The 19676-nt window shown below is 34.7% G+C and overlaps 2 protein-coding genes and 1 pseudogene across 3 annotated transcripts; 2 read left to right on the forward strand and 1 right to left on the reverse strand.

The window, feature by feature from the left end:
• LOC21409456 overlaps positions 1 to 481 on the forward strand; it is a 546-nt pseudogene extending 65 nt beyond the window's left edge.
• Positions 482 to 12646: 12165 nt separating this feature from the next.
• On the reverse strand, positions 12647 to 16089 carry LOC21409457 (purple acid phosphatase 25). Its single transcript, XM_010115178.2, has 8 exons — positions 16024 to 16089; positions 15686 to 15901; positions 15497 to 15608; positions 14444 to 14670; positions 13826 to 13964; positions 13518 to 13738; positions 13305 to 13426; positions 12647 to 12851 (listed from the first exon to the last, which is right to left on the reverse strand). The coding sequence occupies exons 1-8, from the start codon at positions 16072 to 16074 to the stop codon at positions 12647 to 12649; spliced, it is 1293 nt and encodes a 430-aa protein (XP_010113480.2). The 5' UTR covers positions 16075 to 16089.
• A 622-nt stretch (positions 16090 to 16711) lies between these two features.
• On the forward strand, positions 16712 to 18658 carry LOC21409458 (protein RTE1-HOMOLOG). Of its 2 annotated transcripts, none has more exons than XM_024177180.1 (3): positions 16712 to 16891; positions 17452 to 17806; positions 18130 to 18658. In XM_024177180.1, exons 2-3 carry the CDS (start codon positions 17537 to 17539, stop codon positions 18550 to 18552), a joined length of 693 nt encoding a protein of 230 aa, XP_024032948.1. In that variant the 5' UTR covers positions 16712 to 16891; positions 17452 to 17536; the 3' UTR covers positions 18553 to 18658. The 2 variants fall into 2 exon arrangements, with proteins under 2 accessions (XP_024032948.1, XP_010113481.1); XM_010115179.2 differs by having other exon boundaries at positions 17455 to 17806.
• The last annotated feature ends 1018 nt before the right edge of the window (positions 18659 to 19676 follow it).

A 19676-nucleotide genomic window follows, 5' to 3' on the forward strand; every position in this document is an offset into this window, starting at 1 on the left:
TCCTGCTGAGAGCCTGGACACGAACGGATTGATGCTCCAAAAATCCATTATTATCCGGCTTATGGATAAATTTGCTGCTAAAAGGGCAACTAAAGACCATGGATACTTTCTGGCTGTCACCACTTTAGACAATGTAGGAGAGGGAAAAGTTAGGCAGCTGACTGGGGATGTCTTGTTTCCAGTTGTTTTCTGTGGCGTCGCGTTCAAAATTTTCTAGGGAGAGATACTAGAGGGGGTTGTTCATAAGGTGCTCAAGCATGGGGTTTTCCTAAGATGCGGACCAATTGAAAATTTATCTTTCATGCCTGGTTATACTTATTCGGCTGGTGAGAACCCGATCTTCCACAGCGAGACAATTGAGAAAGACGTCGTCGTTCGTGTAATTGTCATTGCAACAAAGTGGCTTGAAGCCGAAAGGGAATTTCAGGCATTGGTGAGTTTGGATGGTGATTATCTTGGAGCACTTGGCCCGGTTTCTTAGGTTCTTCTATGCTTGCTCTTGGTGCTGGGGGTTTATATGGTTTGAGAAATGGGGAAATATAAAGAATGAGTTTGTTATGCTTGCCACTTTGGAAAGTTATTCTCTTGATCCCATTTCATTGTCTGGGTCTGGTGAGTTGGATCTGTAAATATTTGAGTACTACAAAAACTCTTTGTTTTTAATTTGCTTTGTACATAGTTTTCATAATCAATGTTTGAATTTACTCTCTTGTTGTTCGTACGCAAATCGGAACCTTCTTTCTCTTCACCATACTAGTTAAGGAGGAACATGCCTGAGGCACGTTCTCCCTAGTAACAAAATTTTTTTTTTCTCCCTAGTAACAAAAATAGTTTTTTTTTTCTCGTGCTTTTTCTTTTATAAAAATAAGTATTATTAGCGATATGATTGCTGTCCCAATACTATATATATATATATATATATATATATATATATATATATATCTTTTTTTAATATATAGACAGGTATGCTAATACAACCAATAATTAAAATTAAATTTGCACACGTATTACATGTATTTACATAGATAAACATATATTGAAATTGTTAATTCCAAAATAATATAAATATTTGAAAAATATATCCATGTATTTTAGTAGTAAAAATATGTAAAATGTTGTAGATGAATGATTCTGGATGTATCATTATTCTTTTAATTTTATTGCTTACAATAATTTTTTGTAAGATACATTTTGTTATTAAGATTCTAATATGTCTATCATTCAAGTAAAATACATTATCTATCTTATTTAAAAAAAGGAAAACAAAACTCTGGACACATTTGAAAAAATAATTATTTAGTGGCACAATCAGTTAAAAAAGTTGTTATCAGGGCTATATTTGTGAAAATAATATTTTCAAGGATTGCAAAGAATATATATTTAAGTAGTAACACATTTAAGGAGGAAGAAAAAAGAAATTAAATAGATAATTAAAAGGAGAAATGAGACAAATACTCATTAAAAGTGTATGAGTTAGGATTTCTATCTTTTACTCTTGATCAATGACCTTTTTAGTTAAATAACTATACTAATAAAAGGGTATTAATCAAGAATGAATAGTAAAAATACATACGCATACACTCTTAAAGATAAATTCTGTAATTTTCTCTAATTTTTTTAATTTTAAAAATGTGATTCCTTACCAAAAAAAAAAAAAAAAAAATCAAGCAAACAAGTAGGTGTTCACGATCGGTTTAGAGTTTTTTTTTTTTTTTTCCTCTAAAAACCACCAACCAAACCAAAATCTCATACCGCACATTCTCTTTTATATACATGTTATAGATAAGGAGTTGAGAATAATTTTGCTTTCTCTTCACAAAGTTTTTCTTATATAAAATAATTCTATCAAATAAACTTAGTTGGTATGAAATCATGTTGATTTTGTATCCTGTCATGAAGTAGATCAAATCGATTGCTGCTGTCCTGAATTTTTAATTTGTGAGAACTTGTCGTTTCCTCCACATTAGTTTACTTCAATAAATATTTTTCAGTGTTTTGTCCTTATACGGTCCTTCATGGGTCATTGCTGACCTATGCTTATTAGTATTTTATGGTTCTTATTGCTATTTATATGCGTCACATGCTCTTTGATGCGCACCTTCACGACCTACACTAAGAGCTCGTTTGGTTGGAGGATTCGTTCTCTGATTCAAATTATTATTCATGATTCGTTACAGTATTTTCTCTCATAAAAAATACACGTAAATCGACAATAATTCTAATCTATGAATAAAACGGACTCTAAATATAATGTCATTTTTGAAAGGGACGTTCGATGGTCTGTGGAAAATTCATGCAAGTAGCAATTTGACAATACTGATAAAATATTGGGAAATTTTTAGCACAATTTAACATAAAAAACATAAACTATGAAAAAGTTTTGTGCCGCTATTTATACTAACATGTTATGTTTGACGCCTCTTAGCGAGGATCTAGCAAGTGAATACTATCAAGTGTTAAACAGTAATTATGTCAAAAGAAGAAGTGTTAAATCATAAATGAATTTTCTTTTGTTGTTTTAATAAATAACATTTTTATTTAGTTGCAATTTTCTTAGATACATTTGTAATACAAGATAATATCATTTGCTGACGCCATCTTTGGACTTCATATGAAATATATTCCACTTTCATAAGCAGACATTCTGACCAATATCATTGAACCATGTACCACCGAAAAAAAATATATCATTGATCTATGAAACTTAAATAATTGAAGTAATATTTGTCATCTTGCTCTTTAAGTGCTAACCTCCCAATTTTTGTGGATTAAACTCAAATTCTTCCCCAGATTAGATTAAATGCTGAATTTCATTTTAGCCGATAACTTTTAAAATGTCACAAAACGAGTTTTCAAACTACCAAATTATTTCAAATTGATCCTTTAATTTATTTACCTGTTAAAATCTAACTGAAAAAAATGACACTGTTGCCTTTTTAACAGATGCACGTTGACAATATAAAATTGCAGAGTTAGTTCTAACTAAATCTCATATGGTCCTCATGTGTATTTTTTCAAATTTCGTTGAGATGCTAATAGTCGGATGTACAAAATGATTAATTTGAGACTACTTTATATATTGAGGACTCATTTTAGTACGTTTTAAAAAATAAAGACAACAATAGAATTTGGTCTATAATTTGAAAACTAAAAAACGAGATTATACAAATGCTAGTTTTATTCTCTTTATCAGTCTTTTTGTTACTTTTTGTATTTATTATTTGACACGTAAATTATTATATTATTATTTAAATAGAAAAATGAGATAGAATAATCTACATGTTAAATAGTAAATAGACTTCACTAACATGTTATAATTTATTTAAATAAAAATATAAAATAATAAAATTTATGTGTCAAATAAAATACAAAAAGTGATAAAAAAAAGTGACGCTAGTATATTGCAGCTCCTTTGCAGCCCTATGCCTTGTCTTTTACTAGACCCCAAAAGGCACCTACAAAAAAAAAATTGTAATAATTCGACATGACATATCTGATCTTAGTAGTACTTCTTTAAAAGGTTGCTAAACTTGCTTCACTTTTCATTCTCATCATGTCTGATTCAATATTGGCCGAAGAAGGTGGTTCAACCAATACCATGAAGATGAGATCTTGTTCAGTACTGCCTGAGCGAGCCAAAATCCACATGGCCTTAATTCTCTTCCAATTTGGTCACGCGGGTAACCATGTCTTGCTCAAAGCTGCCTTAGATATGCGGGTCAGCAAGCTCGTTTTCCCTTTCTACAGGAATGTCATCGCACTCTTTGTCTTGATCCCTTCTGCATATTTTTCAGAAAAGTATGAGGTTTAGGTGTATACTTAGTTCTAACTCTCAAATATCTCTCTTTTTATATATTGTAAACAAATAAATAGTCACTCTGTGTTATCCAAAGTTAGTCTCTGAGTATATATATCGTGTCCAATATATATGCAGGAAAGATAGGCCTCCTTTGACCTTTTCTTTTCTAATCCAATTCTTTCTCCATGGACTTGTTGGGTATGTATGCTCTTTTTTTTTGTTTTTTTTTTTTTTAAACATAATACTTTCACCTTTTTTAATTTTTGCTCACTTTTTCATAAATCTTTTGTTTTCTTTTCTGGGGGTCCTTTTTTCTTTTTTTTTGGGTAGGATTACATTAAATCAAGGATTGTACTTGTTGGGTTTGGAAAACACATCTCCCACCTTTTCTACCACTATGGACAATGTTATTCCTGCTATAACTTTTCTCATGGCAACCATATTCAGGCAAGGAACTTATCTAACTCATCATATTGGTTCTAATATCTTGATTCTTCAAAAATGCATAGATGTTGGTTTCTCATGTTTTGGGTGTCTCACTTTTTCTCTATGACTCAAAATGACATAAAACTCCTCCATAAGATTATGATATAAGTTGCAACTTTAATACTTTTATTAATGAGGTATCAATTTTTTTCTTTTAAACAGTTTTAATTACGTGTGGCTCATGTAACTGGTTGGTGAAGGGCAATTTTTTTATCATGTGTTGGTCACCTGACGAACATAGTACACCTACAACTTTTGACTGGTTTTAATGGGATAATCTCTATTCTTTGGTGACCAAATTTAAAATTAATTCCTTTCTACTGGCTTGTAGATTAGAACAGGTGCACTTGAAGAGGAAAGATGGTATGGCTAAGATTCTTGGAACTCTGGCTTCTGTTGCTGGTGCCACAGTGATAACTCTTTATAAAGGACCAACAATTTACAAGCCAACACAAACTACACAAAAGTCTCATATTTCGGCCTCACTAGGAGATCATGCCAAGGAGAAGAACTGGACATTTGGTTGCATATGTCTCATCTGCAGATGCATATGCTGGTCTAGCTGGTTCATTTTGCAAGCACCACTCTTAAAGAAGTACCCGGCGAGGCTTTCGGTTACTTCTTACACTTGCTTCTTCAGTATTCTGCAGTTTTTTACTATTGCTGCACTGGTTGAAAAAGATTCCAAGGCCTGGAAAGTTCAGTCTGGTGGTGAACTTTTCATTCTTTTCTACTCGGTTAGTTGCCTTGTGAAAGTTTTCACATCAAAATGAGATAGATTTTTTTACTTGGGATTCAAGTCTTTGGTTAGTCACTGAACTATCCCAAGAGCCTGGTTTCAAACTTTTAATCCTAGACTTGAGCTCTAAGAAATGGTCTCTCAAGTTTCAAAAAGTTGTACCTTTAATTTTTATCAGAAGTTGCATACCATTAGTCCCTAACTTTCCAAAAATTCATACATTGTCCTATTTTTATTTTTTTTAAAGCGTATTATTCATAACTTGTTTCTTGTTCCACTAAAACTAACAGGAAGTACCTTAAAAAAAAAAGGAAATTGTTTTAGAATTAGTAGTATTTTTGTGGATACTTTTTTGTTGAATTTAGAGTTGAGGGACTATAATGCGACTTTTTGAGATAGTTTAGTCACCAACCAAATAACTGATCCGCTAACTTGTGTAAGTTTAGGATCAAAATGGCTTAGATTAGATTAAGTTACTAGACAGTAGTACACTTGTTAATGTCCAATTCATTGAATAAAATTTACCTAGTACCATATATATGACTAAGTACATTTGTGTTGCAGGGACTAATAGCTTCAGGAATGGCATTTGCAATACAGATTTGGGTCATTGACAGGAGTGGACCTGTGTTTGTTTCCTTGTATCTACCATTACAGATCTTGCTTGTAGCCATATTGTCCTCCATTTTCTTAGGTGAAGAATTTTACCTTGGAGGGTGAGTTTAATCTTTCTAACTACCTCTCAATTACGTTTCACCTTTCCCTTTTAAGTAAATGCTGTTATGTGCTTGTTTTGCAGGATTATTGGGGCCGTCTTGATCATTGTGGGATTATACTCGGTAATTTGGGGTAAAAACAAAGAAAGCAAGCTTGCTATAGAAAATATGGAAAGGGAAAAAAGTTTAGGAGAATCCTCTCTGGTTCAACCGTTACTTCCTACCTCTAGTAAGTAATAAACATTCCCATGTAAGCTAAATGATTAAGACATGTTAATAGCTCCTAAATCAAGAAACCAAAGCTATTGTTTGCTTATAACAGTATGGTTTTTGCAGATGAAGTGAAAAAAGAGACTTCATGAGAGCTCCAGATATACTCATTAGATGTTAGGCAAAGGCCAAGTAAGCACTTCCATTGAGAAGTGTTGCAAGATATTTATCCAAATTAGAGGAGATTGTGCCAAAAGAGAGTTATTAGGATTGATTATGATTTGATTTAGTTTTCTAGAATAGCTGTGTAGTTATCAATCAACTATTTATTTCCTAGGATAGTTTCCTAAAATTGTTCCTTGTATAGCTATTTATTTGTATAATTGTATTCTGATAATACATATCAATAATATATGTTATTCACTTATATGGTATCAGAGCAAGGAATTCTTTTGATTCCTAGAAACCCTAGTCCTGTTCTACCCTTTCTCTTACCCGCAGAAAACTTAGCCGTTCCCCTATTTTCCTTCTACCCAAAACCAGTTCTGTTTTTTCACCATGTCATACGTTATTTCCAAGTCTACAAGCGCCTCCTACAAGCTTGTCAACACCCGCTGCTACTACAATCCAGGCCCCCACCTCGGAATCTCACTCCATTCAAATCACTACCATTAAACTGAATGGAGAAAATTTTCTGCACTGCTCTCAATCTGTGCGCATGTACATCTGTGGTAGGGGCAAGATCGAATATTTGACCGGAGAGAAGGTGCTTGTGGCTGATGATGCACTTATCTAACGTGGGATGCTGAGAACTCGATGGTGATGACTTGGTTGGTTAACTATATGGAGGAGGACATAAACTCCAACTACATGTGCTATCACACGGCAAAGGAGCTTTGTGACAACATCAATTAAATGTACTCGGACTTGGGAAATCAATCTCAAGTGTATGAGTTAACCTTGAAACTCAGAGAAATCTGCCAAGGTGAGGATATTGTCACTAAGTATTTTAATTCCTTGAAACACCTTTGGCAAGATTTAGACCTATTTAACGATTATGAGTGAAAATCCCCGGATGATTGTAATCATTATAAGAAAACAGTGGAGGATAACCGTATTTTCAAATTTCTTATTGGTCTTAACGTGGAGTTTGATGAGGTCAGAGGTAGGATTATTGGTAGGCAGCCACACACTTCCTTCTATTGGAGAAGTGTTTTCTGAGGTTCGCTATGAGGAGAGTTGTTGTCTTGTCATGCTTGGCAAAAAGAGTCTCGGAAACACCGTTGAAAACTCGGCTCTTGCTGTTGGTATTAATGCCTGCCGAATCACTGTCAAGAAACCTGATAAAAAATCTCACGTTTGGTGTGATCATTGCAACAAACCACGCCATAATAGTGAGACCTACTGGAAGATTCACAGAAAATCAGAAAATGGGAAGGGCTCTCATGAAGGCTGATTCACTCGTAGTCCTGCTGCACATGAGGCCGAATCTGTTCCCTTTAAGAAAGAGCAGATAAATCACCTTCTGAAGCCGCTGAAATCCAACTCTGGATTGTTAAGTACTCCTAATGCTTCCGTTGCTCAAGCAGGTAGTAAATCTTGTCATTTCCCTATTTATTCTACTCCTTAGATTATAGATTCAGGAGTCTCTGATCATATGACAAGCTTTTCTCATTTATTTCATACTCACAGCCTTGTTCTGGTCATGAAAAGATCGTACAGCAGATGGCTCATATTCCCCTGTAGCCGGCAAAGGTTTGATAAATCTATGTAAAACCATTTCTCTAAAAAATGTTCTCCATGTTCCTAAACTTACTTGTAATCTGCTATTAGTTAGTAAATTATCTAGAGATTCTAACTGCCGTGTCACCTTTTTTGAATCCTACTGTGTCTTTCAAGAATTGAGTTCGGAGAAGATGATTGTCAGTGCTAAATTGATAGATGGCCTCTACTATTTTGAAGATGAAGATTCTAAGAATAAAGGAGCTCAAGGCTTCAGTAGTATCGGTTCTACTCCAGTTAAGGATCAAATTATGCTTTGGCACTATAGACTAGGGCATCCTAGTATTTAGGGCTGTTCATAAACCAGCAAAACCCGCATGCCCAACCCAACCTAAAAAATGCAATTTCTAGTATTAAATTTTTTTTGTGCGGCCCATTCAATGTCTGGCCTGAAATTATGGGGCGGATTATGGGTTGGGCCTATAATGGTCCGCACACCCTAACTCAACCCGCGCTCTAACTTACCTCCTCTAAGATCTAACCCTAGGCAGACAACTCATTTCTACTCTCTAGTTTCTTCATGTTTGAATTAAGCCTCTATGTTTGCTTTATGTTAAGACTAATTTATGAGTGTAGACTAATTTATGTTTGCTTTATGTTTGATGTTGGATGGACTACTTTGCTTCATGTTTGATGTTGGATTGAACTTTGAGTCTTTGATTCTTTAAATGTTGAAACTGACCACCCAACCCACCCCGCACCGCCCTAACCCAACCCAAACATCATTGGGTTGTGAAATTTTTCTAACATTGTTGGGGCCAAATATGTGCAACCCACACCCTTTGGGATGGGGGACTAAAAAGCCCTACCATGCATCAACCCAACCCATGAACAGCCCTACTAGTATTCCTTATCTTAAAAAAACTTTTTTCTAGTTTATTTAAAGGTTTGGACTCTTCTAAACTTCATTGTGAAAACTGCATTTTATCAAAAAGTCATAGATCTATTTATCTTTCAAGGCCTTACCAAGCCTCGAAGCCTTTTTATTTAATCCATAGTGATGTTGTCAATACTTCTTCGGAAAAAAAATGGTTTGTGACTTTTATCTACAATCATACTCGTTTATGCTGGGTTTATTTAATGAAGAAAAAATATGTGGTTGAGAACTTATTTAAAATCTTTTACTCGATGATTGAAAACGTTTTTCAAACTAAAATTGTAATTCTTCATACAAATAATGGAACTGAATATTTTAAGGAAGTTCTCAGAAGATTTTTTGCAGAAAAAGGTACTCGTCATCAAACTACTTGTGTGGATACACCTCAGAAAAATAGTATTGTTGAGCGTAAAAATAAACATTTACTTGAAGTTTCTCATGCTATTATGTTTTCTATGAATGTTCCTAAATATCTTTGAGGCGAAGCTGTTTTAATTGCATCCTATCTAATTAACATGATACCTACTCGTGTTCTAAATAACATTACACCCCTTGAATATTTTAAAAAATATTTTCCTGAATCACGTATTCGATCTAATCTCCGTCTGAAAATATTTGATGCACGGTTTATGTCGATATACCCAGTAAAGGTCGATCTAAACTTGATCCAAGGGCCAAAAAATATATTTTTATTGGTTATGCACCAAACAAGAAAGTATACAAGTGTTTAAACACAAAAATTAGGAAAACTGTTGATTCTATGGACGGAATCAACATTTTTTTCAAAAAATTTCTCTTCAAGGGAAGAATATAGGAGAAGAAGGAAATTTTTGGGACATTATTTCCAATCCCTACCTGAAACCGTGGGTTGCATTAATAATCCCATATCTCAAAATGAGCCTTTGAATAAAAAGGAAATTGCTATTTGTTTTGGAAACTAGTGATCCTAAGACTATTCTGCTAAACACTTCTGAGTAGAGAAATACTACTTTTGGTTCCCAAGGAACAAGATATAGAGTTACTCACTTATTCAAGGAAGAAGAATATCAAAAGAATAAGAGGTCCACTATCCATTTAGCATAGGCTCAACCAGACATCTTGGGTAATGAATATGAAAGAAATACAGGTATTCTAGATACTTCCTTACATAATTTCATTCCTAGTCCTGATGAAATATCTGAACCTAATATTGATCCTATGCCTAATTCTATGCCTAATGTCGATTCTAATGATTATGATATTCCCATAGCAATCAGAAAAGGAAACGCACTTGTACCTCTCATCCTATGTCCAAATACTTGTCCTACGGTAAACTCTCAAAGAAACACAGTGCCTTTACATCTAAAATCTCTAATCTGCTTGTGCCAAGAAACATTCAGGAAGCACTTAATGATCCTAATTGGAAATCAACAGTGATGGAAAAGATGAATGGTCTGAGGAAAAGTGAGACATGGGAAGTTGTTGACCTACATGTGGATCAAAAAATAGTTGGGTGTAAATGGGTGTTTACAGTGAAGTGCAAGGTGGATGGAAGTGTAGAGAGATATAAATCGAGACTCGTGGCTAAGGGGTTTACTCAAACATATGGGGTTGATTACCAAGAAACTTTTGCCCGGGTTGCCAAAATAAATTCCATTCGGGTACTATTATCCTTAGCAGCAAACTATAACTGCCCACTACACTAGTTAGATTTCAAGAATGCTTTCCTCAATGGGGATTTAGAAGAAGAAGTGTTTATGAACCTACCGCCAAGATTTGAGAAGGTGTTTGGCAAAGACAAGGTCTGCAGACTTAAAAAAATCTCTCTATGGCCTTAAACAATCTCCAAGAGCGTGGTTTGAACGTTTTGGAAAGACTGTGAAGAGTTACGGCTATCATCATAGCCTAGCTGATCATACAATGTTCTATAAACGCTCGGAAAGATGTAAGATATCCATCCTAATTGTCTATGTAGATGACATAATTCTAACACGTGATGATCTTGAAGAGTTAACAGACGTAAAGAAGAGAATGATACAAGACTTTGAGATCAAGGACTTGGGTATGTTAAAATATTTCCTTGGTATAGAATTCGCAAGATCGAAAGAAGGTATCTTTGTGGACCAAAGGAAATACATTCTTGATCTTCTCATAGAGACATGTCTTCTGGGTTGCAAAGCTACTGAGACTCCCATTGAAGCCAACTTGAAACTTGATCCTGCTAAACCTGAAGATAAGATTGATAGGGAGAAATTTCAGAGACTAGTGGAGAAATTGATCTACTTGTCACATACACGTCCTGATATAGCTTTCATTGTGAGCATGACAAGCCAATTCATGCACTCACCAGGACAAGAACATTTTGATGCAGCTTAAAGAATACTAAGATACCTTCACAGAAGGGAACTCCTAGAAAGGGTCTTATGTTCTGAAAATGGGACAACCTACAAATTGAAGTCTATAGAGATGCAGATTGGGCTGGTAGCACTACTGACTGACGATCGACTTTAGGCTACTACACCTTTATTTGAGGAAATCTCGTTACGTTGCAAAGCAAAAAACAAAGTATTGTGGCTCGAAGCAGTGCTGAGGCAGAGTTTAGGTCTCTTGCACATGGAATTTATGAGGCAATGTGGATAAAGAGATTATTCGAAGCTTTGAAGATTTCAATGTCTCTTCCTATGAAGATTTACTGTGATAACAAAGCCGCCATCTCAATTGCACACAATCTAGTTCTACATTATAGAACTACGCATATCGAGGTTGATAAGCATTTCATCAAGGAGAAAATTGAAAGTGGGCTAATCTGTGTTCTCTATGTACCAACTGCACAACACATAGCATACATACTCATCAAAGGGCTACACAAGGGACAGTTCGAACTACTAGTTAGCAAGCTAGTTATGGAAGACATCTACAAGCGAGCTGAAGGGGGAGTGTTGCAAGATATTCATCTGAATTAGAGGAGATTGTGCCAAAAATAGAGTTATTAGGATTGATTATGATTTGATTTAGTTTCCTAGAATAGCTATGTATATAGTTGTCAATAAGCTATTTATTTTCTAGGATAATTTTCTAAAATAGTTCCTTGTACAACTATTTATTTGTATAATTGTATTATGATAATGCATATCAATAATATACGTTATTCACTCATAAGAAGACAAAATGTGTCCTTTTAATCTTGACCTCATGCAAGTTCAAATTATTCAGATAAGGCACTTTCAGCATAAGTTATTATGAAACTTTCTAGTAGTTTCCCACAATAGATGAACATTGTGACATCGTGTATACTCTTGAAGTTCAGTTAGTGACGAAGATGCAATGCACAAGCAAGAGATTGCAAAAATCAAGGACATTTCTCTCAAAGTTTGAGGTTTTGTAGTATTTTAGAGCAAGGAAAAGACGGAGCTTTTTTGACATATGCAAGATTTTGGAATCTTGATTCTAGTTTAAAAATGATGGGAATGCTTAACTGATTTAAAGGGATTTATTATTATCATCATCATCATCATCATCATCATCATTATTATTTGCTTGATAGACTGATCAAAGTCCTGTACTGCTTTTGGCAGAGCCAAATAATGAAGTTCTTGCAATGTGAAAATGGCAAGTAAAGCTGCTCAAACTCTACAAAAGGTCTTATATAAATTGATCTGGCGTATAACAGTTTAGAAAGAAAGAAAGTCAAAGTAGAGAGAAAAAGAGAGAGAACGAGGAGAGGCATTAGAAAGAAGAGAGGAGAGAAAATTTAGAATTTAGAGAGAGAAATATGAATATGTAATATGATTAATCAAGCATGAAAATAAGGAAGATAGAGAGGCCTATTTATACACGGAAGAAATCCCAATAATAATCTGAAATAAATCCTAAACAATCATAATAGATAAACATAATAACTGAAATAAAATCCTAAATAAAGCAATATTTTAAAGTCCTAATTATCCCATATCTTACGCCTCATCATGTTGACAAGCCAAAAACAAAATATCAAAGTTGTTGAAGCAAATTATTAGAGGAAAAAAGAAGAAAGGCCATGAGAGCCTAGAAGTTGAAACCTAAACCATAGTAGAAGCCCCAGTTTTCTCCTCTTGTGGAAAGTAGTACCTATTGTACAACCAAATGGAATCAGCAGCAACTGGCTCACTATCTTGGTTACGGTGCCAAGTATAGTAGGCATGCGTTCTATTTCTTATGTCAAGAATGGCGTGACCGAAGCTTGCTTCTCTAAAACCTGAGTAACTAGGTTGTGGCTCAGTAAAACTGCATTTGATTGACCAAGGGTTAGCTAACATGTAAGCTGCATATAAATAGGAAACATGGATTAATGCAAGAAAAACATTACTAGGGATTCCAACTGTGAACACTTTACTGGGCATCGTGCGGCTTGGCTCTCTATTATGGGTAGGTACCACCCTCTTTTGAGGTGGGTGACGGCTGACGGCTCACACTCACCATTCGCGAGAGAGCAGAGCTCAACTGTATAATGTATATAAACGTAAATACCAACTTAAGTGGGTGTGAGTCGTCAGCCGTTACTATTCTGTTTATAGGTAATAATTTTTTAATACCAATTGATGTGACAACTTCTTAGCCATTTGGTGATAGAAGGATGATAATTCACTTGTTACGTTAGTCACAATTAAGAGATTGAGATAAAAAAAAAAAATGACCCCTAACAGTGTTCAATCCCTCGAAGGGGTACTAGAGTCTTACTTATTTGCAAGGCCTTCAATATTACCACCATCGCCAATAGTGATGTATATTGGTGCAGAAGGGTCCTTAACTGGGAAACTCAGTCCATTGGTTATGTTGTACTTCACGTTTGATACTCTCTCCTAAAGTAATATGGCCATGATTCATGGTTAGAAACTGGTAAATCACAGATGTAAAGAGCACAAGAAGTTGAGAAAACGAGCAAGTTTATACCGAACGCTCGTAAGAATGAACATGACCGGCAAAGACAATGTCAACTTTGCTCTGGACAAACCATGATTCAAACATAACTCTCATGCTTTCGCCTTCCATGTAGTGGTAATTGTTGCTGTTATACCAAGGAGAGTGGAGCAGAACAATCAGCCAAGGAGTCTCGTATCTGTTGACCCTTTGAAGCTCTTGTTGGAGCCAATTGTACTGTGGAGTATACTTGCCTTGATACACAAAAAAAGCTCACTATCAGCCTTCAAACAATGGTTGTTCTTAGATTCATGGCAGTATAACAATTAAGCTTTACTTACCATATGCTGAGTAAGAAGAAAGGACAATTATGTGGGCAGATGCGCGCTTGATCGCATACCAAAGTGGGGAAGTACTTTGTGATGCCTTGTGAGGTACATGGTACCTATGCAAGTATGGCTTAAAAGGCTGGTTTTCTTCCTGAAATCAGAATGTATACGTTAGAGTTTTAAGCCACTAAACCGTAGAGCAAAAATAATTGTTTTATCAATGGAGTGGTGCTGGGATCCCAACTTTTTGATAGTGACAGAGCTACTCATAGTTGGGTGTGGGCACGTTCCCCCACTTGACTTTTGAAATTTCAATGTTTACACCTTTTTTTTGCTTTTTTAAAAGTGATGCTCTCTTATTATAAGAAAATTTATTTTACCTCCACTCAATAGTTGAAATAGATAACTGTGTCCTTACCTAATAAAAATTATCGTCGAGTTATCATCTTTTTATTAATATATGTAACTTTATAATATCAATTGAGGTAACAATTTATCAAACACTTACTAATTAAAAAATAACAATTCATGTATCATTTGTTGTTATTAAAAAGATGAGATAAAAGCTGAGATCCCTAGAAATAGCATTATTCTTTGTCAATGAGAAGTAGTTCAGATTGAGAGACTTACAATGTCAGGGGCTAAATCAAGTTCGTGATTGCCAGCAGTCCAAATCCAAGGCTGGTAAGCTGTGCTCTTCTCAACAAAACGACCCCATGCGTCCCACTTCCTGTTGTCATGGAATGGATGGTTGTCTGCATAAGAAAGATCGCCAACAAACAGCATGGCTTGCCCCTTTGGGTTGGAAACATAGTGTTCAAACGTTTGATTGGAGTCATATGTCTGTCCTAGATCACCTGCAGAGAAAAACCAGACTTACCATGTTACTTAAATTAAATGCAGCATTGAGGAACAAATTACATAGATATAAAAATCCGTGCATGAAATTTTTGAGAGTTATCTCAGCCAGAATTTCAGTTCATGACTAGTGGCGGAGCCAGATTAACGTGCACCACTTTCATTTTGAGAATTAATTTTTATGTTTAAATTTTAGTTGTACCCTCATTTTATTAAAAAAAAAATTATAATTGTACTCACATTCAATACTAATTCTATTCAATAAAAAATTCTCTAACTTTTTCCTTTTGTTCTCATTAATAAGCAAATAAATATAGATTATCGTTCCCGTTAATAAATAAATAGATATAAATTATCGACTCATCATTGTAAACATTTATCTAATTTGTACATTTGTCACATCTTTTGTCAATCGATAAAAGAAAACAAAAATAGAGTCTTTACGATGAAGCAAGTTATTTTACTCTGCCGATAGAAACTTTGTTTTTACCGTTAGATTCATTTTCTACAGGTCAGATTTCCTATATGAGCAGTTATATGTGACGCGATATAAATTTTTAATACAAATTTACACAAATTTAACCGTTAAAAAATTAATCTAACAGTTAAAACTAATTGTTCTCACTAATAGAGTAAAATAGCTTACAAAGATTCTTAAAAAAAACAAAATAAGAAAATCGCATGAAAAGTGTAAACTAAAATAAATTTTAAGAAGTCTTACTTTCAAAATAAAAGATAAAAAATACAAAAAGGGGGACGACCTTCTATAAAGATTTCTTTAGCAAAAAAAAGAAAAAAGAAAAAGAGTTCTACGAGGATTCTGACCTATGACGCCAAATGTGTACGGAACGTCGGGTCCCACTTCAGGAGGAGTTTTGAAGGAAAAGTGACGAGTTACATTGCCTCGACCAAGCTCATAAAAGTATAGGGTATCATACTGAAATAAAAAAAATAATATAAATATTAAAAAGATGAAAAAAAATTCCCAAATTTCGTTTGGTTCAGATTTTTAACCTTTAGTCTTTTGACGGTGGCGTGGTGGATAAACCCAGAAGTATAATTGTAGTATCTATAGGTTGTGGTTATGGCACGAGCGATGTGCTTATGCTTGTGGCCATGGCCATGCTTGCCATCTTCCCAATACCTAACAGTGTTTGGATACTTTTTTATTGGTGTCACCCAAGAAATAATCACACTTCGACCAACATAATCTCCTTGCGTTATATGAACCTGGACCACCACATATACCAAATCTATTAGCAAAACATCACCAAAAAAATAACAAAAATAAATTAAAAAATATAAAAAATTAAGAAAAGCGGTTGACTCTGTGTGTGTGTGTGTGTGTGTACTTGTTCGGGTGCATTGAAACCCTTAGGGGAAGGAAAAGCATCAAGAGGCATGTCAATGGAGGGTCTAGATTTTCTGATGTAGCGGCTAGTGAGTCCTCCATTAGAGACCCCAACAATGCTAAGCAGCAGAAAAAAAACCATTAGAGACCATATTGAGGTCATATCTCTTAGGGAGAGCATTATTCGGTGGGAAGAATCAATTGGGTTTGTTTTCTTGAGATTAAATTTTATATATATAATAAGGGACTCGTCTTATAAACCTGGGGGCTTTTTAGATTTTAAATAACCTAGTTTCTGTCATTATCATATTTATTAAAATATCCTTAATAATTAAACATAATTCTCAATGCACCCATTTTATTTCTCTATAATAAAATGAAATTTTAAATATTGTTTATTTAAAAATTACAAGTTCTTTAATAAATACACTATTCTAAATTTTACTCAAATATTTTCCTACTTATTATAATGTCTAAAAATAGCCATAACACATTCATAAATAATGAAAATATTTAAAAATAACCATAGTACATTAATAAATTCATTATTTATTTAATAAACGATAGCAATACTAAACGAAACGACATGTTTCAAAAATTGGCAAAGGAGAACCCCCAATCATCTCAATATACAGCATAAATTGGAAAAACGACATCATATAGAAAGGAAATATCGAGACGACAACAAAACATGTTGTAGAGATCAAAAGGAGCGAGCGAAGAGTAGGGACGGAGTTGAACGACCAAACTGCAGGTACCCCCCACCCTGTATTTCGGAATTTTTCGAAGAAGGATATTCGGGAGGAAAGGGAATTCGTCGATCGCTTGTTTTCAAGTTCAGATTTTTCTCTTATTTTTCCGATCCGAAGGTAAATTCTCGATGTTTGGTGTCTAATTTAGGGCTAAATATTGATTCACCATTTTCGGTGTTTTAGTTTCCATGTCCGTCAAGCTAATCATTTTAAATCTTCGCTTTTTATTTGGTTCATCTTAACATAATCGTAGTGTTCGGAAAATCAAAATTTCTCTTCGTCATTTTGGTTTCTCAAAAGGGTTGTTTTTAGTGGATAAAGATGCTATGGATTTTGAACTCCTATATGTAGAATAGTGAAGTGATATGATCGTTTCCTTATTATTATTATTATTATTATTTGGTGTAGTTCTGAGCCAAAGGGACCCAATTTTATGAATTCTTATCCACATATGCGTTGACTTTGCCTTATTTCTAGAAACCCTTGTCTTAGAACTATATTCAATAGCATTCATCATTCATCTGATCATCTCTATGTATTTGTAACTTTGCAAATGTTTTATCTTCTCTGTTCTTTTCTCCCCTGAAAAATTGCAATGCCAATAACTTAATTAGAGATGGAAACACAATATTTTTTATGATGAAGGTTTGGTAACATATTTGAGGCTTATTATGCAGTAGATTTTTGCCAAGAGAAATTTGTTAATCGTTCGCACACATCTGGTTTGTTGAGGAAATTCCACGCTAGATTCTCCCTTTGGAGATGGATTCTGATGCAGACACTGAAAACCAGTTGATGGCTGAAGGAAGTTCATCTCCAAATTTTCAAATCGACCCTAAAAGAGCCCGGTTCCCTTGCTGCATCGTGTGGACTCCCCTTCCTGTGATTTCATGGCTGGTTCCTTTTGTTGGTCATATTGGTATATGCAGAGAGGATGGTGTGATTTTGGACTTCGCAGGGCCTAATTTTGTGTGCGTTGACAATTTTGCTTTTGGAGTAGTGGCTCGTTACCTTCACATAAGTCTTCATGAGGTATTCAGCATGTTATCTCCTGCTATCTTCATTGTGACCAGCATTAACCAAATGCCAAAATGACCTGTGTTAGTAATTGGATGGGGGTAGTAGTAGTTATTGACACCAAACAGACAAAAATGCCTTTGCCTCTCCTTTCATGGGAAGAATTTTGTTTCCTCTTGAATTCAGGGCACACAGCCGTATCTCATGCTTGGAATCTTTAACAAGTTAACAGGCAATTTTATTTAATTTTTATATATGGAATGATGACAGATTTGTTTGTAAAAGATGTTTATCTCATTGCTGGTTTAACTTATGCTTCTAAATTTTTTGGCAAGCAGTGTTATGCACTTCCCCTTCCGTCATTGCACAAAAGCGAGGATCAGCACCGGCAGGATCAACCCGAAAGAGAGATATCAACATGGGATGATGCGCTTCGGAAGGGCACTCAAGTCTTCCAGCACCGTGCTTATAGCCTGTTCACTTGCAATTGCCATTCTTTCGTGGCTAACAATCTGAACAGGCTGCAGTTTTCAAATGGCGGGTGGAATGTGGTGAACCTTGCTGCTCTGATCTTTATAAAGGGTAAATGGGTGAGCAAAGCATCCATGGTGCGTTCCTTTTTACCGTTTCTTGTTGTTTTCAGTCTGGGATTTGCGCTTGGGGGATCCTCCTTCCTAATATTCTTGGCACTGTTCATTGTTTTCCTTGTTGGTTGGTTCCTTTTTGGAACTTACTGTTTCAAGAATTTAATTCAGTTGTAGCTTCTGCTATGCTTTCATCAAGTAAGAACATTTTTGTTTAACTTGTATGATTCACATATATGTCTCTGAACAAAAAAAAAAAATCATCCTTTCCTCTTTCCCCTTTATATCTAGTGTCGTTTGCAACGGTTTTGTTTATTTTTCTGGGCAAGAAAGTACAACTCAGGGTTTAAAAACCATTTGGGAATCTGAGGACATGATTGGAAAGTATACTTAAATTATGATTCTTGATTATGAAGTTTGAAGTTTAAGTTTTTTGTGAGGTCAAACACTATAGCAGAATCAATGATATGAGTTTCAGTATATGAAATAAACGGGCCCTAAATTTGTGCCTTAAAAGAGTTTTTAGAGGGATCCTTTTAAGCAAGGAAAGATGTTGTTCAAGCAAAGAAAAAAAGAAAAAGAAAAATAAGAGTGAAAAAAAAGGGGCAAACATGTTGAGTTGTTGTTTTGTCGAAGCTTAGGGATTGTTTAGAAGTTATACTCAAATTTAAATTATGATTTTACTAAATGATTTATAACACAAAGAATTTAAATTTTAAAATTTATACTTTCTCACAAAGTCCTAAACTCAAATCATGAGTATACTTTTCCAATTCGTCCTTAATTTCACCGATGCGCTTCCTCAGGTCCCCAAGGCCCAAACCAGAAACCACACTATACACGTGACAAATTGATGAATGTTAGGGCGGATGAGTTGCGGTGAACTTTAAGGTCTCGTTCATTTTACCGATTTGAGTTTAGAATTTGAGTTTTGTTACAGTAAAAAACTCTCATAAACAGTTATATATAACTTTTTTACTATAGTAAAAGTTCTCACATAAAGTTACATCTCAACTCGAATTAAAAATTCGAATCAACGACAGATCTTGAGTGCCTACGCAGTTACTATGTGGGACCATCATGACAAAACTAAGGACAACAACCAACTTATAAATATCTCACCGCCCACTAGAAGAAAAAAAAAAGCCCTACTTATCCTAGGAGTAATATCTTTCACGAGACCAGACATTTTTTTGGCAAGACCAAAATGTGTGAGAATCTGTTCCATTTTGAATGAAACCTATGTACCCTAGGAAAATTTTGTAATAAGGAATAGTGTTCAATATTACTAGTAGACAAGA

Source organism: Morus notabilis, unplaced genomic scaffold (genome assembly GCF_000414095.1).
Source record: "Morus notabilis unplaced genomic scaffold, ASM41409v2 Scaffold184, whole genome shotgun sequence".
NCBI lineage: Eukaryota > Viridiplantae > Streptophyta > Magnoliopsida > Rosales > Moraceae > Morus > Morus notabilis.